Source organism: Aulonocara sp. 'chitande type north' Nkhata Bay, linkage group LG12 (genome assembly GCF_057382095.1).
Source record: "Aulonocara sp. 'chitande type north' Nkhata Bay isolate Kocher_YH1m ecotype deep benthic linkage group LG12, A_spYH_male_GT1.1, whole genome shotgun sequence".
NCBI classification, from domain to species: domain Eukaryota; kingdom Metazoa; phylum Chordata; class Actinopteri; order Cichliformes; family Cichlidae; genus Aulonocara; species Aulonocara sp. 'chitande type north' Nkhata Bay.
In genome coordinates, this window is record NC_141355.1 from 5,084,741 (window position 1) to 5,107,627 (window position 22,887).

At 40.5% G+C, this 22,887-nt stretch overlaps 1 protein-coding gene and 1 pseudogene across 1 annotated transcript; one reads left to right on the plus strand and one right to left on the minus strand.

The window, feature by feature from the left end:
* Positions 1-1,409: 1,409 nt before the first annotated feature.
* Positions 1,410-3,164, minus strand: LOC147316746 (ribosomal biogenesis protein LAS1L-like; annotated as a pseudogene).
* Positions 3,165-5,709: 2,545 nt separating this feature from the next.
* On the plus strand, positions 5,710-19,915 carry LOC147316747 (glutathione hydrolase 5 proenzyme-like). The gene is made up of 12 exons (XM_086313313.1): positions 5,710-6,107; positions 6,966-7,093; positions 7,168-7,275; positions 13,172-13,349; positions 13,438-13,598; positions 13,827-13,973; positions 14,107-14,228; positions 15,105-15,280; positions 15,447-15,538; positions 18,705-18,811; positions 18,981-19,091; positions 19,178-19,915. Exons 1-12 carry the CDS (start codon positions 5,779-5,781, stop codon positions 19,313-19,315), a joined length of 1,797 nt encoding a protein of 598 aa, XP_086169439.1. The 5' UTR covers positions 5,710-5,778; the 3' UTR covers positions 19,316-19,915.
* Positions 19,916-22,887: the final 2,972 nt, after the last annotated feature.

A 22,887-nucleotide genomic window follows, 5' to 3' on the forward strand; every position in this document is an offset into this window, starting at 1 on the left:
TAATCCTTCAACTTAAACATGAAAATAACAATGTCTGCCTCAGTTTTACCATATCTAAATCATCAAACACCCCAAAAGTCCTAAAATGATCCTAAACCCATTTCAACTTAAACCTTAAATCCCCCCTTTATTTTGACACATTTCATGTGTCAAAATAATGTACAAAACTAAAAATGCTCAGTTTTCCCCACTCATGATCCAATCTATGTCATGAAAATGAACTTAAAACAGAACAGTCATCAGTCATGTGCTTAGCCTTAGTCCAGTCTTTACCTCAGTGTCCAGTTGGTCCAACCTTAGTTCAGTTCGTCCGTCCAGTCACCGTCCATTCATACGTATTCACACCAGGTATTTCCTCTTTCTTGCCGAGACAACAAGAAACTGTTCCTCTTTCACAGTTGCGAGTAAACATAACTAACCTCTCACCTATAAATGATTCTCTCTAACTAAGTGTGTGTGTGTGTATATGTCGTCCTCAAATGCTCTCTCATCTCACCCGTTGCACTTCTGACCTTCCACCAGACCAGAGGCTCATCAAATAGCCTCGTCTAACCTGCTCCTCAGAATAACTTAGACTCTGCTTTCATTAATGCAAACTTTCTGCAACTTAGTCTTTCTGAAAGACACACACTGTTTAAACCTCTGAATGCAATATCAATGCTGCAGATTATATTATTAATGCAATGGTGACGATGACGATTATTTAACAATAGCAGTAAAATAATTTCCCTGCTCCACACTCCCTCTCTCGACCTCTGGTACACCAGAGGTCGCAATACATTGTGTCCTCGCTCTGACCCTCTCTTGTGGTCCATCCGGCCTCGGGCCTCCAGGATCCTCACCCCCTGTGGTCGCCGAGATCTTCTGCAAAGGAAACAAAACACCTTTTCCTGCATCTCCCTAACTTATCATAGTTGGGACTCTTTAATCAAAAGCCTTATCCTAATTATGTTCTTGACTTATAGACTTGTATTTATATATATTCTTCAACGTTACTCATCATTTTACCACTCTCTTAAAACGCTGACACTAACTTCATTTTAAAACCTCACATTTCCTATGTTATAACCTGTTTTTGATATAGCCTTTTTATTTCATTTTGCTCCTTTTAATGTAACAATACCTTATAATTCTAGTTTATCAGACTTAATCAAAACCTATGCTTTCCTTCCTTTGGTCCTTCTTTAAATCAGAACATTTTGTCTTCTGAAAGTTTTATTTCTGCTTCTGCCAACATGTTTAGTTAACGAGCTCGACTGGACAGAAACAATCACAACTGCTGAACCTGCACTGTGCTCATGGTTAAAGCTCCCACAACATTTTGTCTTCTGAATATTGTATTTTTGCTTCAAAACTGCTTCTAGCACAACAAGAGTCAGCGGAGGCTGGAATGACAACAACAACAACAATCTTGTGCTTAACATAAAACATTTACCATTTAACATAAAACAAAAAATAACACAAGTAACAAAAATAACACAAGTAACTTAAAAAAGCTTCAGTCCACATTTCAGTTTGTTGAGCTCGCTGTTGCTCCAGAGGAGGCCCTCAGCTGGCCGGGCTGGAGCCGAGGCCCCGGGGATGCTGCTACGTGTCTGAGGGCAAGTGCTCTTTCAGCCTGCACGTCTGCCCATTTGCGGTCCTCACTTCTCTCCGAGTCCATCGGTGAGGAGTGTTGCATCTGGTCCAGCAGCATACTCACAGTATATATGGGCTGCTGCTGCTGCAGAGGTGTGCTGGCCTCTGAGCGCTCTGTCTGTGTGTAGATGGAGCAGAGCTGGAACAGCTTCTCTCTGGTTTCCTGAGGGGGGGGATGCTCCATGTCATCCAGGACTAGCTGGATCAGGTGAGGTGTGCTGATGCAGGGGGCATCCAGACATGCAGAGAGAAGCTGCTGCCACCTCAGCTTGATGCGGTCGATGAAAATCCTGTCCTTCATTCTGGCTTTCTTCTGCAACCTTGTCTCAAAATGATATTCAAATTTGTTGTTGTTGCAGAGGAAGACTTCTGAAATCCATGCAGAAATATAGAAACACCTGTGACCGTTGGGCTCTTTGCTGAGCAGCTTCAGTTCCACAAAGAGCTTCTCCAGGAAGAGGTGAATGAAAGACGAAGAGTTAAGCATCTTTAGCAGGGGCAGCCAAAAGCGCAGGAAGGTTTGTGGGACTCTGGGCTCAGTGGGACTGGCACTGTCAGATGTTGCACAGCCTAATGCTTCCAGCTGCTCCATGGTAGGAACAAGAAAACCGTCTTCCAGCAGCACATCAATCAACAGCTCCCTGGACCCCAGTGCAAACTGCTTGATCTCACCCAGCAACGAACTCATGTCTGCTAAGGGGGCCTGCCACAAGCTCTTCCCCTTGTCTTCAGGAGACCCATCATCAAAAGCTTGGTACTGGTCCTTCTGAAAAGAGGTCAGCAGCTCCCGAGCGTTTCTGCAGGCATCCACTTCTTTCTGCCTGGCAACGAGCTGCTCATCGGGGCCTCCTCCCAGCTGTCTGGACCAAAACTCCTGCTGGAGCCACTCCAGGGCCACCTTACATCCCTTTCGGCACCATTTCAAAGAAGGAAGAGTCCCACGCATGATTTCGTGCCTCAGATCCACCACCCACTCGGGGATGTTCAAGTTTCCAGCCAGTTGCCTCAGCGGCTGGGCCTTTCTCCCCTGCTGGCGATCCGTGATAAGATTAACAAATCTTACCAGGGCCGTCCCGTACATCAGGGTCAAGTCATCTCCGGTAAGCTGTCCGGACCGGTCCCGCACCTGGCAGCGCACGAGGTCTGCTGTGCAGTCCACGGCCACGGGAAAACTATCAGCGCACCTGGCCCTCCAAGCCGATATCCTCTCTAACGCAAACCTCTGCAGAGAGGAGTCCATCGAGTAAAGGTAGTCCCGAACCTGATCCCACTCCGCTTTGTTAAGCCAGGCTACCACATGGCGTGTTTTCTCAGAGCCCTTTTTATTCATTGTGCGCGCTCCGGACCTCACGCTCAATCTCTCACTCACCGGGAAAAGCCGCTCGCCTCACGCAGAGACCACTCGCAGATTTATATGACAGAGGACCGCGTTCAGAGCTTCGAGTTTTACAGTTGCTTGTCGCACAGCAACCAGGAAATGACGCTAACGTTTTCTTCGGCTTCGTTTGTGGCTGACGTTCACCCTGCGGGCACGCTGACGCCACCTGCTGGATTGGAGGATGGAGCGATGGTTCTACAGAGCGCTTATTTACATGATGCTGGTCATAAACGAGCTTTCTTTGGCTATGGTCAATGGCGTGTCCAGCGGGGTGGCCTGGGGGGGGGGGGGGGGCACAGGCCACCCCCCCAACCAGACTGGCCACCCCAGGTGCCACCCCAAAGGCAAAACAATAAAATTCAATCAAATATCAAATGTCCGATTATGTTTTCACGGTGACGCTCAGATATCCGAGTGTAAGTGAATGCAGCATCGGCTTCTGCGCTATGTGCATCACGTTAGCAAAGGTAGGAGAGCCAAGCACGAAAGACGTCACTGCAGGAAACAATTTTTCGGTGAAAGAAAATGAGGACAGAATAAATGTCCCGGTAAGTAATATTAAGTTTGTTGAGTTTAGTAAACTTCGGCGAAATTAGAATACCAAGGAAAAAATAACACTTAAAGAATTATTGCAGCCGTGGAATATTTCAGACAGTATGCTACAGAGGGGAGCTAACATAAGAGTTATGAGTTATAAGATGTAATCTAAGTCGTAACATTGCTGTATGGAGCTGCAGATTTGGTTGCAGGTTAACATAGCTGGACTGGCCATCGGGCTTATTTGACTTATTTTTTATTTATTTTTGTAACGGCATGAACAATGAGAGGTGGTGGATTGGCCAGATGCAGGTCGATGTGTAGAAATAACTCCGTTGTTTGGTGGTGGCTATGGCGGGGCTTCCACAGAGGCAGCAGGTGGATGAGGGAAGGGGAGGCAGGAGGAGAGCCCCGAGGCAGCCGCCAGTCCGAGTGTCAGGTGAACTGAACTTCAGGTAAGAAGTTATGACCTGCAGTCTATCTGGGTCAGATATGAACTAAGTTTAGGTGGAGTTTATTTTCGTTGTGCTGACTTTTTACTGTCAGTTGCAATAACTCATACTGCGTTCTAGCCAGCTTGGAGTTTTTATACAGCTGTTCGGTTGCTATGATGTTACTGATAGTGAACTTTATTTTATTCATAAGGTTAGTTAGTAGAGTTGCCAACGGCTCCTTAAAAAAATGGAATGGTCCCTCAATCAGAGAAAATATTACACGTTTCGTATTGAGCTGAGAAGAGACGCAGTTTGTCCCGAACTTCAGCTAGAATGGAAAAAGACACAAAGCTGGATTTATTCTGTCTTTACGCTGCACAGCTGCCTCTTCTCTCATCCTGCCTCTCCTGTTGCTACTTCAATCATGAAACTGATCGATGATCAGCTGATCGGCTTTTCTCTCTTGTTTGTTTATCGCCCACTTTGCACCAGAAAGACGAAACCAGCAGATGTCGCGCTAAACAACAGCAGCACGTTTAAGCTTGATCGGCTGTTGTTAGAATTTATTTAATATTAATTTCTAGTATCAGCTGATGTTTGCTGGAGCCACAGCTGTAAAGCTGCTGGTCATGATGTCGGTTTGGATATCTGGTGAGAGGGAAACGTGAAGACCACCCACCAGGATCCTTTTTTATGTAGCTGACAGCTGGTAACTGTGCAGGGGCGGGTCTAGCAAAGTTTTGCCAGGGGGCCAGGTAGGGCATTAACAGGGAAAGGGGGCACAAAGAAATACTTTTCTTTCCTATTCTCATTTAAAATATCTAGCTTTTATTAAATAATTATCTAAATCTTACAACCAAAGTTTTTATCTGACGTAAAATGTATAGAAATCATACATATACCAAAAAGACTGTACATCACTGTCACAACAGGGTTTGTTTTCATTCAAAGGCTTTATGGCTTTAATACCTGGTGGGTCGGTCTGTAGTCAAAATGCCCGATTTTCTGTCCCAGTCCAGCCCTGCAGGTTATACTGGCAGTGTCACCATGCCAGCTGAATGTATTTCATCATCAGCCAGTGTTGTTCTTTATCAATATTACCAAAGTTTACCATAAGGCAGCATAGAAAGTATTTACTTGCTTTCAGGTTTTATTCAAATATTAGTCTTTTCAGTTGTTTCTCCACTTTTTTCCTGTTTCAAAATCAAACACCAGTTTGTGAGAAGATTATCTTCTTTTTTTAACAGGCAGAGAAAGTTTTGCATTGGAATGGCTAATTTGTCAATTGTTTGCTACAAATGTTCGTATTTTAATATTCAAAAATGTTTTTGCCCAAAACATATGTGCAGTATATGTCAGTAAAAATACTATGCAAATATTGCTGTCCTTGAATGCTGAGTAAACACTGACAAAGCACTGATTGTATCTCTTGTACTTTATCAACGCAGTATCTAAAAACTTTGCACCGTAGTGGTTAAAATCTCATTCTAATAAGAGTTAAAAGTGCATTTGGTTATTAGGTTTATAGGATTATTGAATTATGGTTAAGGGTTGGTAGAATTTTTTTTTAAAAACATTATCTGCCAATTAAATCTGCCACCCTTCTCCAAATCTGTGCCCCTACCTGGCCCCCCCAACAAAAATTTTCTAGACACGCCACTGCGCCTATCAGTGCCCACACAGCGGAAATATGTGCGCAACACGTAGCTGTGCTGTCTGGGGAATCATCAACAAGCGGTAAACTTTCAGAGGAAGTGAACTACTGACGGTTACGCAGAGAAGAAAACAGCGATGTCTGAGTCAGACGAGGAGCGTGGTACTTTCCGCACCAGCAAGAACACTGAGGGGGCAAATACGACTCCTAATAGCCCCAAGGGGGTTATGGTGACACTACCTTGCTTCTCTTGGTGTCCCAAAATATGCAGCCCAAACGGTCACGCCATCTTCTGGATTTGTTTTTTTTTTTTTTTTGGTTGTGCAATAGTTGGTGGTATTTGGTCAGGGGTATGGTTATGTAAAAGTAAAGGTCAGGTTGCCCCGTCGGACGACGAGGACCCTAATTGCCGTTTCTCAAAAGCTGCAGTGGCCGCAGACTCCGAGAATTGTTCGGAGATTGGAAAGTGAGTAACATTTGAAACTTCTGATACATTTTTTTTTCACATTACACATACGATTATGCACTGATCCAAATGCAAACGCTAAAAAATCTCCAAGAACTGCGAACATATGGGCTCAAATTGTGGTCATAAATATTTTGTACTTGTAAATCAGGATTTGTATGTGTAAAAAGAATTTGTGTGTGCCTTAGTGATGTGTCAGTTGTGAACGAAATGGCTCTTAGAGCCGGGTCTTTGACGTGAACGACGCAAGCCGGCTCCTTATCGCGAGCCTCCCAGTCCTACTGCCAGTTTCTGGAAGACACCTTCTTCAAGCAGTGGTACAGGAAGAAGTCTGCATCCTTCAAGAAAAACATGATTTTCATGCAGGACAATGCTCCATCACACAAGTCCAAGTACTCCACAGCGTGGCTGGCAAGAAAGGGTATAAAAGAAGAAGAACTAATGACATAATGACATGGCCACCTTTTTCTTTCTCTCACCCTCTCTCCCTCTTGCACTTTTTTTTTTGCTTCATTCCGCATTTGAGCTTTGCGCTGGGATGAGGGGGGAGGGGCGGTAGTTACACTGGCAGTAGCACAGGAACAGAGCAGGAGGGAGAGAGAGAGAAAGAGAGCCAGGGACAACAACGTCAGATTAGAAAGGTATAGTAATCATCCACAACTATTTTCAGTTGCGGATGATAAAGGATTCAGAAAGTTTATTCATGCAGGTCCATATGACAGAGAGTATGCATGTTCTTTTTGTTCTGTCATGACAATTTAATTGTGGGACATTACAATTTTGATGAAGATTAAAATTAAATTAATTGTGCACACATGATAACAATAACACTAAAGTGATAACGATGAACTCTTTCAGGGACATTCTTCGGAAAAATGGCTCTGCAGTAGATGCTGCCATTGCTGCGCTGCTGTGCACCTCCATCATGAACCCACAGTGCATGGGGATTGGAGGCGGGGTCATATTCACTGTGATGGACAGCTCCGGTAACAAGACACCCTCGCTACTCTTTGCTCAGCTCTGCTGTGGATTAATGTAGTAATATGTCATCTTTTCAAAGGTAAAGTGAAAATCATCACCTCCAGAGAGACTGTCCCCAGCAACGTGACCTCTGACCTGCTTAAGTCGTGTCCTAACACCACAGAGTGGACCGTGGAGTGGCCGCACGGTGGGCTGTTTATCTGGCATAATGCTAATATTTATAAGGTTTTAGTCTAATCTGCTCTTGGACTCACCTTTATGACACAGCTAATTTATTCTGTACAGGTCACTGCTAATGCACACTGTGAGTCATTCCTCATTCAGCTTTCCTCAAAAAAGCAAAACTGGGATAATATAAAAAGAAAAGAAAAAAGATAAAGCAAACCACTACAGAGGGTTTGGCTGTCAGCAGATATTAAAGACAATGAGTCGGTGTCGTATATGACACTATCAGAATAATCTAGCATAAACACCATGAAATACATGCTCCTTAGTTTCAGAAACAACCAGAGAGATTGAAGTAGTCAGGTTTTTCTCCAAACTGGTCTTAACAGGTCTTTCTCCAAATGATACACAAGATGTAACACAAAGGTTTTAAAGGTGTAGTCAGTTATCTGTAGAGATATATTTTAAATTCTGCACCTTAATCTGCAAGTCAAACTCAAGATATGAAGGATCATACCTTTGTTTTATCACCTGAGAGGGTTCTTGTCATCAAAGAAGAGAAGGAAAGAGACAGCATGATTGGTGTCTTGTTAAAATGTCATCCTCCTCCTCACCTCTAACCTCATCTACTGAATTAAAGTCAAGACTCTAATACACTAAAGAGTGCACAACTATTCTTATTTAATTATTGAAAATAATAATTATTGGAAAAAAATAATAATAATAAAGTCAGCAACAAAAACCTAAATGATCTTATACCTCTTCAAAGAAATATATAACAAGACCAGAGAAATTCAAATACTGGGTCAAAAAACCCACATTTTTGTTTGCCAAAGGATAGCTGCTCCACAGTCCTGGGTCCTTTTTGTCATATATGTCATTTCATGATGCACTCGATGTGTTTTTTCTTGGTCAAAGGTTTGAACTGCAGGCAGGCCATTTTAACACCCAGGTACTTCTTCTGTGAAGCCATGCTATTGTAATAGATGCAGCATGCGGTTTAGCGTGGTCTTGCTGAAATAGATGTCAACTCGATGGGAGCACAAGTTGCCTGTGTACACCTTTCAGCACTGGTGCATTGCCAGATGTGCAAGCAGCCAATTCTATAGGCAGTAAAATAATTACATACCTTCAGAGGTTTTGAATTGAGTGTTGATAACAAGCTGCAAAAACAGCAGCACTTAACAACGTTAAAGCCCTTTACTCTTTAGCCCAGAATGCAGGATCCACATTTTCTAAAAAAAAAATTTGATTTGTCTGACATTAGAACAGTTTTCCACTTTGCCTCAGTCCTTGTTGAATGAGCTTTGGCCCATTCAACATGTTTATGTTTAAAATGCAACACCGCCACCTAGGGGAATTTCCAATATTAAAATGCCTTTATTAAATGCATTTGTTAAAAGACAAAAAAGGATTAATAAGCAATTGCAGCCCAGAGAATAATGAAAGGTGACTGTGGTACAGCCAACTCTAATAGACTCTAATCGAGTCTGCAGAGAATGTCCACACATAAGGTCTTCATACAGTATTAGTCCTTTATTTTATCCAGGTAAAAAATCTCATTGAGATTAAAAATTTCATTTCCAAGAGAGCCATGGCATCATGGCAACAAAAGTCAAAATAGACGTACCACATTAGGATATAGCATTTTAAAAAATACAATATCCCGTACAAACATGTGAGAAATATACAATAACAGATCTAATTAAGAGCGACATTAAATACAATGACACTGAGTAAAAGAGTTATTCTCTCGTTCCTTTAAGACAGACTTAAACTCCCCCAAGGTAACCAATTCTGATCATTTCAGTTCCTCCTGCAGATTATTCCAGGAAGCAGGGGCAGCGTAATTAAAAGCCTTTTTCTCCAATTCTGTTCTGATTTTTGGGCCAATCAATTGTATGATATTGTGCGAATGAAGGCTGTATTGGTTGTGGTTTTTACACATATAAACACATAAATAAGATGGAACCAGCCCAAGGAGAGGTTTATAGATAAACATCAACCAATGGGAGAGTCTACAAATATGGAAAGATGGACATTTAGCAGCAGCATACAAAGAACAATGATGTACACAATTTCCATAACCAGTAATAAAAAGTAAAGCACAATGGTACACAGTATCCAACCTCTTTAGGTAGTGAGCAGGTGCATTAAAAAATAAAAAGCAGGTCACCAAAATCCATTAAAGGTAAAGAAGTTGCATGAATCAAGTGTTTTCTCATTTGGAGGGAGAAACAGGATTGATTTCTAAAAAAGAAACTTAGTTTTAGTTTTAACTTCGACACAAGCCTTTGAATTTGAGTTTTAAATGACAAATTCTGATCTATAATGATCCCTAGATACTTGTAAGATGTGACCATTTCAATTTCAGTTCCTTGAATTGTTGTAATCTTAGGAGATGTAGCTAACAACTCTTTGCCATTTGAGGATAACACGAACTTGTATTTCTATCGATTTAACACCAACTTAAGTTGGGTTAAATGGGACTGAAAAACATCAAAGGCAGACTGCAGAAATTGCAGGGTTGGTGAAGGAGATGAACAATAGATAATTGTATCATCTGCATAAAGATGAAATGCAGCATTTGACAAATTATCACAAAGGTTGTTTATGTAAAGAGAAAAGAACAATGGCTCTAATATGGAGCCCTGTGGAACTTCTTTGGATACTTGGATACTGGGAGAAAAGAGGAAGTTTGCAGTCCATTGAATCAATGATGTCATTAACCACTTAAATAGCAGCAGTTAGTGTGCTGTGTTGTTTTCTGAATCCTGACTGATGTTGGAAAGAACTGAATTTTTGTCAAAAAAGTCTTTCAGTTGTTCACTAATGAACAGCTAAACTCTGAATCTAGAACTTTTGCTAGAACACACAATTTAGATATGGGCCTCTAGTTATTAACATCTGAAGGATCACCTCTTTTCAGCAAAGGGAGAACACAGGCAGATTTCTGTATTACAGGGATCTCACTTTCGAGAGGCTAAGATTAAAAATGTAAGTTAGTGGTTCTGCTATAAAATCTGCAGCCAACTTAAGACAATAAGGATCAAGTTGATCTGGTCCTGCAGATTTATTTAGATCCAACAGATTTAAAGCCCTGTGGACCTCAAAAACATTTAGTGGAGAAAAACTGAAGGGTTGGACCAAAGATTCAGTTTGAGTGGTTGCAGAGAGAGCCTCCTGTTGATTACGCTGTTTTAAATCTGGATATAAAGATTCAAATAGAGATCCTGAAGAATGAAAAAGCTCATTAAAGCAGTTTAGAATATCACATTTCTCCATTAAGGTGCAGGAGTCTTTTACGACAAAGGCTGGCATCTCATTTGTAGTTATGTCTCCATAAGAAGATTTTATTATTTTCCAGAATTTCTTAGGATCGTTCAGATGTTTAGTAGTTTTTGAAAGATAGAATTCTGATTTGGCCTTTTAAATTAAGGAAGTTGAACGGTTTCTGAGCTGTCTAAAAATCAGCCAGTCCGCTTCAGATTTGGTTTTTCTGGCATCCCTTTTTTTGAGTAGACTGGAGAGCTGATGTCATGGTCTGGCTGGCAGACCGTGGGGATGTGGGGAAAGGAGGACCCAAAACGCAGACTCTGCGATGCAAACAGTGCTCTTTATTTACAGTGAAAAGCTGTAAACACAATAACTCCCCGTTGCTCCCTTGAACCCCGTGTGCATGCTTCCCTCCGACGTCTGTGTTCGTGCTCCCTGCTGTTGTGTTTCCGCACACCCCGTGCGTGCTGCCTTTCTGGACCACTCTTCCTTCTGCAGGGAAACCATAGAAGCAGCCGTCAACACTAACCCTCGGCAGGTATATACGAACAGCACTGACATATACTGACACACACTAACTTGGTACGATAACTCAATGATCCCACGCCAGTGGGAGCTCCAACATTCTCCTAAGTAGCTCCCCCGACGAGCCCTGGGCCCTATTTCAGGAAGCCGGTTTAGTGCAAACTCTGAGTAAGTATACCCTGAGTTAACGAAAACTCTGGGTTTTCGGTTTCACAAAGCGAGTTTAGATTAATTAACCCTAACCCTAAGACAACCAGTCCCAGTTGAAATCTCCAGCCAGCACAATTTCATTAAAATCTAAAGTAGATCGTTTTTCACTAAGTGAAACTAAAGCCTCACTACTAGCTGAGGGGGGTCTATAACAGCCCACAATGGTAATAAAATAGCCCTTCAAAAGTTAGAGCTTGAGGGCAAGAAGTTCAAACTGTTTACAAACAGATACTGATGATTGGACAGTAACATGGAATTTGTTTTTTACGTAAATTGCAACACCGCCACCCTTTCTGGTGCGGTCGCAACGGAAAAGATTATAGCGCGTTATTGCAATGTCTTTGTCAGTAACCGATTTTGTAAGCCACTTTGCTGATAATGTAAGAATATCAGTATATAACTCTTTCATCCAAATTTTCATGAAATCAAGTTTGGGAAGAAGACTTCTGACATTTAAATGAGTGATACCAAGACCCGTTCAAGCTTTAAAATCACAAGGAGTACTCAAGCATTTGCAATCTGGACCAGGATTAGGTTGTATTTCCAGATAAAAGAAGCAGAAGAACAAAAACATTTTCTTTTCACAGATTTTTTTTGTAGTTTAACAGACTGATTTCTCTTACAGCTCAATCTCTTTGGGTGGTGAGAGAATTGGGAAATAAACCAGTGATATGGAATAAATAAATCAGTTAAATCAGATGGAATGAGATCTCTGCTGATGATCACATTTGAGAAGCTTCTAAAAGATGTAAAATCCCACCTTGTTCCCTTTGAGAGGAGTAAGAAGTATGATTTCCCTTGTTCTGCAGACTGTTCCTGCACCTCATGTAGACAAAAAGCTGTCAATAAAATCAATAAAGGAAAAAAGGCTACTGAGGATAACATGCTGACTGACAGGGGGAAAAAAAAGGTAGACCCAGTCGACCTGTGGTAGAGCCTGGTTGTGGCCAGATATAGATATAATCGTCGCATTAAACAGCTTCTAAGAGCAAGATCAGTTACTGAATGGGCTGTTCAACAATAGACAGCTTGCCAGAATGCTGTCCCATCTTTCCCATTTTCTGGTCTTCAATTAATGTTAATTCCTCCCCAGGACAAATCTTAACTCTCCTCACAAGTCCATCTTTATCAGTCATTGTTTCTAATTTGGCTAATCTCCACTCGTTCCCTGGCAGATTATCTGTCTGTGGAGGTGAAGCTGGAAATGTTGTGAGATGCTAAAGTGGGGCCAGAGACACAGGCTGCTGTGGATGCACATGTCCCTGTCCCATATGTTCCTGTCAGCAGAGTACAAATGACCTTCATGCATTACTCCCTGATTGTCTATAGTGTGTTGACTTTGAAGGGAAGCTGTGGATCCATATGTAGAATCAGCATAGTCTCTGTTAAGAAGCGTCTTTTGACAGCATTTGAGTATGGGATGGACAGCAATAAGAACTGGGAGTAGTTGGAGCAGTTCACTTGTGGCAGACATTAAAAAATAAAGAAATTAGACATTAGAATATGTGTGAGAAAGATGAATCAAGGAAAGAAAGGGGGCTACAGACACTATTTATTTATGGGGCCCAGAGTTCTGTGCTACACTCCTGCACACAGGCTGCATAAACAGTAAGAAAAGTAAATATAAGATATGCTAAATGCTTCTTTGAGCCAGAAATAGTGTAAATATAGTGAAATAAACTTAAAATAACTGTAAGATGCAAAATGTTATCTCTAACATAATCAGTTACAAACACACACATTTCCCTCTGAAATGGAGCAGAATAGAATAGAGTATTTACAAAGCACCAAATTATAACAGACATCATCTCAGATCATTAAAGGTCAGGACCTTACAGTTTACTCAAAACACGAGCAAATGTATGTGGGACTTTCCAGCACTGACTACCCATTATCTATCTAACCAGGTAGCAAATGGATTGGGGTTCCTGGGGAAATTCGAGGTTATGAAGCGGCACACCGGCTTTATGGGAAGTTGCCGTGGGCCGACCTCTTTCAGCCGACCATCAAATTAGCCAGAGAAGGATTCCCTATTCCTTACTACCAAGGTCAACACATCCCACGCATTGGTAACACGTCACTACGGTATGAAATACACCCACAATGTGATTTCAAAAATACAAAGAGCAAACAATTAATGGTTCAGCTTTATTTCACTGTCTTTGTCTTTTAGGGAGTTATATTTAGATAAAAATGGGAACCTGCTTAAGACCGGTGATACTGTGAAATTTGAGAAACTGGCTGACACTTTGGAGATGATCGCAAACGAGGGACCAGATGTGTTTTACAACGGAACAATAGCAAAGAATTTAACCAGTGACATTCAGGATGCAGGTATTATCAGACGGGTTTCATCCTGCTCTCTTTCTGACCGTTTTCTATGTCTGCCAGGCACAATGATCTAATTACAAATTACAAAAATCTATTGGTTTTGGAAAACTCTAACATGATCCCTCACAGGCTACACTGTGATCTGTCTCGATCCATTCAAAGTCTTGATTATGAAATTCATTGTGTTCATTTTTGCTCAGCAGAATCATTTGTTTCACTGTTCTTGCTCAGGAGGAAACCTCACACGGGAGGACTTGGCATCGTATGAAGCTAAAGTGACTGATGCGTGGAATATTTCTTTGGGAGAGTATAAACTGTACTTCCCTCCGCCCCCTGCAGGAGGAGCCATCCTCAGCCTCATCCTCAACATCATGAAAGGTTCCTGATTGTTGCTTCTAGCATGTAGAGTTTGATTCATATAGGAAAATGATCCTTATCAATCTTTACAAATGTGATACACTAAGAATTGATGTTTTCAATCCAAAAAATAATTTTTTTTTTATATTTTCAGGATACAAAATGAATTCAGAACCTAAGACGACTGATGAAAAGATTTTGTTTTATCACCGTTATATTGAAGCTTTAAAATTTGCCAATGAATTAAAGAAAGATCGAAACTTCAGCTCAGATGAAGTAAGTATCTCAAAATCCTACAGATTTGCACCTGCTTTTTGCATAAAGAATGATTCTATTTAAGTGACTAAACAATTAAAAGTAACAATACCACATCACGAAACACAAAACAAACCACCCCTTGCCTGCAGCTCATCCACAAACTACACCCCACCACAGTCAGTTTATGCACACTGATAATGAGTTGAGGTTTTTTTGTAATATCTCTGAGTTTTGCACAGTTGGACTTTAGGTTAATTTGTTGGGTTGAGATTGTGACTTTGTGTTAACAAAGTGCTTTTACAGAAGTGTTCACCTTTGTTAATGATCAATCAGGGGCATTTGATTATCAGTACCTGGCTGCTACTTACAATTAAAGTTCTTATAGAAGCACTAAGGGTGAAGAGAACCAGTAGAGTGCTGTAAGAATTTCTTTGAGTCTCAGCATTTTCATTTCAGCATCATTCTGAGCAGTGATGTAGCTTTTAAAACATATACATATAAATACAAGTTTTAAAAGCACATAAACCTAAATTGGCTTAATATTTGTCTTTAATTTAGTATGTATATATTATTGTTATTATTATCTTAGTATTTAAATATAAGTATAATTTTGTGTAATGTGATGTTTTCAGATACTCTGTAGTTCACACAGATGACTGAATTTCAGAGACTCTATCTTTGGCAGTCATATGTTGAGCTTGATCACTAACCAATATTATAACCTCTAGTATTCATTCATTCATTCATCTTACATCAGTGATGGATCAATGATCAAAATTCTGTTAACATTTGGCTCCAATTTTATAAATTTCTTGACAGCAATGTATTTTCTGTAATGTGCATATTTATTTAGTTTTATTAATTCATTTTATTAATTCTCTGTATTTCACACAGATGGCAAAGAAACTGACACAGGATAGCTTTGCAGACAGCAAACGAAGCTTGATCAGCAGCGACAAGACTCGTGATCCTGGCATCAACTTGTATCTGGACAGCATCGGCACCACACATGTATCTGTGCTGGCTGAAGATGGATCTGCTGTGTCTGTCACCAGCAGCATCAACGACGAGTCAGTACCTGCATCATTCTGTTTCACTGCTAGAAACCAGCTATCAGATATTTTTCTTTCTTGAAACTGAAGATTTAAGAGATTATGGAGGAACTTATTTTTAGACTATTTCTATACTACAAAGAGTGTCTTGGCTTTGTAGTTAATTTAGTTTTTTTGTTTACAGATTCGGCTCCGGGGTCCTCTCTCCAAGCACTGGAATCATTCTCAACAACCAGCTGTCTGACTTCTGTGGTAGAGCTGATAGCTTCTCTCCTGGTAAGAGATCAGTAGGATGCTTTTTACATTTATTATTTATGAAATACAAGTAATCAGACGAGGAAGGTGGATTATTTCAAAACTAATACCACAAAGAGTTTAATTTTTTTCCTGAAATTAATTTCCTGACAGGACATATTTCTTTAAGTAATTTCTATTAATGGCAAAATAGTGCCATTGAGGAAATGAGAGGAGAAAATGGCATTTCATAATTCATTGTGATGCATCATATTTTGTTGATCATGGAAAAACTAAACTTGTTGATCATTTCCACGATGTTTTGCCAAACTGAAACACATCATGTGAATTTGGACTAAAATTGCATTTTCTGTTTAATACCATAGCCTGCTAAAATGTTTGAATGTTCAAGAACAGGCACAGTTTTACTACTGCTGTAGTAAAATCTGTTTCCATGTCAACGTGTTGTTGTGTGAAGTTTTTCCTTCACACTGTCACCAAGTACTTGCTCATAAGGGGCTCTTCTTATTGTTGGGGGTTTCTCTCTACTGAAGTGGGTTAACCTTATAATATAAATGTACCATTGTGATTTGACGGTATATGGATATTTATATTCATTTAAAATTATATAGAGGACAGCACACTGGCACGGTGTTGCCTTATAGCATAGGTGTCAAACTCTGGCCCGCGGGCCAAATTTGGCCCGGAGCCTAATTACATTTGGCCCGCAAAGCCATACCAAATTACTATTAGAGCTGGCCTACTGGTATTATACAGCTAATAGATATATTGTTTAGTATTAAGCTTTGCTTGTTCCATATTCAGTTTTTCAGCAAAACGTGTTTGAGTCCATAAGAAAAGATTCATTCTTATATCTGGAGGAATAAATATATTTCAATAAATATTAATGTTAGCCCGCGACTTTGTTCCAGTTTTGAATTTTGGCCCACTGTGTATTTGAGTTTGACACCCCTGCCTTATAGCAAGAAGGCCCTGAGTTTGATCCCACTTGTGTGGAGCTTGCATGTTCTCCCCATGTTTGTGTGAGTTCTCTCTGGGTACTGCAGCATCCTCCCACAGTCCAAAGACATGCAGTTAGTAGGGTTAGGCTAATTGGTGAATCTAAATTGCCCATAGGTGTGAATGCGAGTGTCTCTCTGTGTTAGCGCTGCATCCGGCTAGCGACCTGACCTCGGTTTACCCTGCCTCTCGCCCTATGGTAGCTAGGATTGGCTCCACCACCCCTGCAACCCTGAGAAGGATAAGCTGAAGATAATCGATGGATGAATCTATATATAGATCTATAATATTGATTCAAGTGTGTTCAAGGTTCTGTATAATTCAGTTTGGACATAGCATCATTCAAACATTAATCTAACACACTGACAGAGTCTCAGTAATAGCTGCACTTTGAAAGACATTTCACTTTAGTTTGATACAGATTCAGTAGAGATAACTCACTTGTTGTGTGTGCACTTTCATCATTTGTTGATAAGCATGGGCGGATGCAATTCTAAACTTGTTTGTAGAGCACAGGTGTCGAACTCCAGGCTTTGAGGGCCAGTGTCCTGCAGATTTTACATGTGTCCTTGATCAAACACAGATAAATTACCTCCTCAGCGGCTGTATCCCAATTCAGGGTCTGCAGCCTTAAAGTACGCAGCCTTAACGGTCCACAAGGGCCGCGTAATCAAAGACCGCTGAGGCCGGAAGTGCGAGGCTTGTGAAATGGGACGGTCTAGCCTCCGTCGCGCTGCCCAGGTTGCCTAGCAACCATGATACTAACAGCTGGAAACGTTTCATACAGCTTTGTTTGACAGGAATGAAGGAGAAACCTTTTTGTTCATTTGTTTGTTTGTTTCTACATGAGCTTTGATCATTCTCTGTGAGATTAAGCTCAGCTATTGAACGGCGTATATTTTAAAGTAAAGGCTTTAAAACCAAGTTAGCACAAACGTCACTAATGTCACATAACTTTGCCAACATGTGGCCAACAGTAATGTTTAATGTTCTTCGTTATTAAACATTTGCACATAAATAAGTGACATAATATTCAGTACTTACTTAAAGTTTACTCTTCGGGCGCCCCTCATCCGCCGTTTTTTTTTTTTTTGGCAAAATTATCGACACCCACCGCCATGCTATGCATTATGGGATATGTTGGGCCACGAAGTCTACACTGCTACATCCTTAAAATTCAGGGAAATGAAGGACGCATTTGAGGGCAGCATTTCGAGCAGCCTTTGAATTGGGACAGCCTTCGTCGCGTCGCTGTGACGTAATCTGTTGGGTCTAAACTCAGACCCTGCTGTATCCAGGACTTATTCCCGTGAAAGAAAAACAAGGCAACAGCGATCAATCGATTTACTTGCAAGGGAGGCCTCGTCGGTATCTCAGAAACGCACTTCGAATCTCCTTACGAGTGACCCCGATGATGGCCTCCTCTCGCTGCCTTTTATTGAAAACGTTCACACAATAAACAATAGTTTACAAACACCTCCCCTCATAACCCCCCTTGGTTACAAAGACAAGGCACTGTATGTGTGTGTTCTCCTGCTGACCAAAAAGGGTCATAAAAGCATAAAAGCAGGAGCAACATCCTTGGTCATAAAGAGGGTAGTCTCCCCCACACCCAATTCATGGTTCACCCTAGATAACAAAGTGAAGCCATACAAAGGGGAGGAAGTTTACCAACATCAAACAGACCTTCACAAGGATGTGCCTGTGATAAAACACTACAGCCCCCACCCAGAACCTCGAGAATCTGGGGAGGGGGGAAGAAATAATTTCTTTCATCACAGAGTTAAAACAATGTAGAAATGGTAAGCATAAAAATGACAAACATTTAACAATTCACTTTAACATAATCGGCCTTAAAATGCGGCCTTTAAGGCTGCAGACCCTGAATTGGGATACAGCCAACATGTCTTGGAGTTCTCCAGAAGCCTGGTAATGAACTAATCATTTGATTCAGGTGTGTTCTCCCAGAGTCTTATCTAAAACCTGCAGGACACTGGCCTTCGAGGCCGGGAGTTTGACACCCCTGTTGTAGAGTATAAAAAATTCAGGTATGAAAATACTGCATGAAAATACAGTAACTGATTCGTGTATGAAACATTTGTGTAAATGATTTATGCACAGATATGTGTGTACAGACTGATTTCTGTTTTCTAGTTTTGTCATTCAAGGTCTTTGTTGTATTTCTCAGGGGAGCGGCCTCCCTCCAATATGGCCCCTTCTGTGCTGAAGTCTCCATCGAAGACGCTGGTGATTGGAGGGTCTGGTTCTGAAACGATTCCACCGGCTGTGGCCTCGGTATGTATGCATGGTACACACAAAGGTGCCGTTACATATTAAATAAAATAAATTGATGTGGACTGATGCTGGTCTTTGCTGTTAAAGCTTGCATCATAGCAACAAGATTCTTCACCCTAATTTATCCTGTAATCATCACTTTCTCATCTCATTTTTTTTTCTCTCCAAGGCGCTCATGAACCACCTTTGGTTTGGAAAGAGCCTTAAGGAGGCAATTATTACGCCTGTTGTTCTTGTAGACTCTAAAAGTGAAGTAAAACCTGAACCCAAGCTTGAAAAGGTAATTTATTCAATGTATTTAAATGATAAATTAATAAGTTCTACTTCTCTTGTTCCATCTGAGTCTCTCTCCTCTTTGCCCTGCAGGATGTAGTTGATGGTCTTGAAGCTCTGGGACATAAAATAGCAAAATTCTACAACACAGTTAACGCTGTGGAAAAGGCGGGCAGCTGTATCTCTGCATGGTCTGATGAAAGGAAAAAAGGCAAAGCAGCTGGTTACTGAGACCAAGAGTCAGTGATGTCAGTTATACAGCATGGTCTTAAGGTTATGGACACTGCTGTAGCTACAACATTGGTAAATCTATATTCGTCTGTTAACTGATAGATCATTCATGCTTTGCTCATGTGTATAAAAAGTTTGTAATATTGAAAACATAATGCAACGATCAGATCAGTTAAATCCCAAATTTCATGCAAAAATGTGCAAAGATAGCACTGTAAAAACTAGAAATGTAATTTTTTTAAAAAGTAGGGATTGCTGTTGATATCCGCCTCAATTTTTTACAATCAATATGACCTTCTAAATATTTGTTTATTTTGGGTTTTGATACATATAGAATTGACTAAACAAGGAAACAGCTTTCAGGTCAAAATGTGAAGCCCATGCCTGTTTCTTTGACCTGCATTCTTTCTAAAAAGCAGGCCAGCAGGTTGAGACTGACTGCAGAAATCTTTGGTTATAGTAAACAATTCATATTTTCAAGTCTCATCAAATTCATGTTTACTTTGTAGGTTTTAGCCCACTGGATAGTCCAGAAGGGAGATAAAGTAGGGTACACTTTAGGGCAGACCTAAGTTATCTATCAATTGATTTGTAGTTTAACCCCCCAGCCCCCACCCAATGTTTTTTATTATTATGTTTTTATATTTAGTTTTCATATTAAGATTTTGTGCTTCGTTAGTTCATCCTGCTATTGTTTTGCTGTTATAAAGTGTGGGTAATTCTGCTGATGTGCTCAGGGTAAAAGTTAATCTGACAAGCAGTTTGTGAGGCAACAGTTTTCTTTTTACCTCAGTATCTGTCTGAGCTCCTGTCTGTTTATGCTCCAGAAAAAAACATGAGGTCCAGTTCAAGATTAATGCTATATATCCCTCGGGCTAAACTCACATCTCGTGGTGATAGAGCCTTCTCTGTGGCAGGTCTCAGACTTTGGAATAAATATTCGATCTGCACAAGCACTTGATCAATTTAAATCACTTCTAAAGACACATTTTTATGGCCTGGCTTTTAATACATTATGACCCAAGCATTTTGGTCTTATTTAATAATATTAGTTATTGTTTTAATTCTTTCAAGATATATTTATTGAGCAATTCACATGTTTGTATGACAGTGGAATTTAGAGCATCAGATAGTTGCTCTACTTTTGTACATTAACATCACATAGCATAACAAAATGTAGCATAACATAACATGGTACAATACCCTCCCACACACCCACAACCCCGGTCCCAGCTGTCCAGCTAGCTTGTCCTAATGAGAAGACAAGAAACTATAACTGCTTGTTATAACTTGTTATAGTTTCTTTGCAATAACAATACAATAGGATATAAAACACCACTTTGCAAGGACTATTCCCACAGTATCATCAAATACACCCAGAATAGTTATTAGTGGATCAGGGTTCAACTGCACATGAAGAATTTGAGAGCTTAAATCAAAGATGTCGGCCCAATATTTTTTTTACCTTGGGACAAAAAACAAAACTGTGGCTTAACGTATCTTCAGCTAGGGAGCATTTCTTACAGATAGGAGAGACCTCAGGGTATATTTTATTTAACCTTTCTCTTGAAAAGTGTAGACGATGTAAAGTTTTAAACTGAATCAAGCAGTGTCTTGCATTATAGGAGCATTTATGGATATTTTGTAAACCTTCTTCCCATTGAATGTCTGTGATTGTGATCCCTTATTCTTCTTCCCATTTAGATTTGATAAAGGATGAGGTCACAGGGCTTATTGACATTAGATTCTGATAGGTGCCAGAGATAAATTTCTCACTACAAGGTGAAAGTTGGAGACACTTTTCGAGACCGGAAATGTTGAGACTCTCGAAGCCCTGTACATGTTGCAACCTAATGTTGCCATGATGCCAATTCTCTCTTGGAAATGAGATTTTTACCTGGATAAATAAGAGACTATGTCAGGAAATATTATTAGTCCTTTATCTGCAGGTATCTTAAAAAGTCTCTCCCTGATAGCTTGTATATCTCTTGTAGCTGCTTGAAAGAGGCAAAGACACCCTCCCAGTATAGATTACTGATTGTGCAAAGTCCTACCTGTTTCCAAAGTCTAAATGTATTGTCTAGAATAGACAGTTTAAAACATGGATTCCCTACAATGGGTGCAATGGGGGATAGAGACTTCAAATTAAAGTGTAGTTTAATCTGCTTAAGAATACGTATGGTGCTATGTATTACCACATTGCCATCATATGTAGACTTTTGAATGGGCAGGGGAGACAGCAGAAACAGATTTAAAAACAGATTTAAATCAGTAAACATGGGTGTGAACTCTGGCCGCATATACAAGGGTAAACAAGCAGCGGCGTGAGAAAAGAGAACTACGGGAAGCACTCACAACAGGTAAAATAACAATCAAAAAGTAAAGTAAAATCAAATAAAGAACAACACAATATACTTCCCCGTACTGTTACTGCTAACCTCTGTTAACCTAGTAACTCTTACCTTCTAACTGACAGCTCGTCAATAGTAATAAACGCTCCGTATTCACATTTAAGTGGGATATAAATAGAAAAGAAAAAACACAGTCCTGTGTCAATGTTATAGATATAGATATATCTGTGCTTTTAATACATTTTAAGGTGGATGGGAAAGGTGCTTCTCTGCGTAGTCGAGGGCCTCTTTGGGATCGGTAAAAGTTTTCCTCACATCACCATGGGTCACTAACAGCTTTGCAGAGTATACCAGTCCGTGCCCGACGCCGGGCATCCCATGTAGCATTCCTCTCACATTTGCAAATGTGGCTCTGCGCTTGACAACAGAGAGAGGGAAATCTGGGAAGATGTTTATTTTAAGCCCCTTATACGTCAGGTTCCTGTTCTCTGCGAACGTGGTAGTAGAGCAGGGGTAGGCAACCTTTTGGTTGATGAGTGCCATCTAAAATTTCCTCAGAAGTCAATCTTCCATATGATTGCATTAGCAATAAATTTAATAACGCTCTATATTAACAGTTAAACACTATATAGAACAACTTTATAGAATTACATTTGTTCGCAGATGTTGGCAGCTATCAGTGAATAGTTATCAGATATTTTGAAACAAAAAAAAAAAGACATTTGATCCATAACAAGAACTCCACATCAGCAAATGAACTGTACAACAGAAAATGCAAATGCTATTGACTGTCTCCTCACAACAATGAATAGAAAAATAAACTGGGCCAATATGGCATGTCTGTTAATACAGAGATACACATTTTAATGTGATCTCTGGTCTCCCACTCAGAGATACAGGTCTCCGAGTGTCCAGCGTTCAGACGGCTACCTGAGGACAGTCATGTGAGAGAAAATCTTCTCACACAGATCTGGAGAGCCAGAGTCAATAAGGCCTCTGCAATGTTCTGAAGACAGTTAAACTTGCCAGGTAGTGATGGCCCGGCCATTTATTTTTTAATGCACCTTCTCAGATAAACTCACTGCGTGTCGTGCCCAGGGCTGGACTGGAACAAAAAATCGGCACGGGCATTTTGACAAGAGACCGGCCCCCCAGGTATTAAAGCCATAAAGCCTTTGAATGAAAACAAACGCTGTTGTGACAGTGATGTACAGTCTTGTT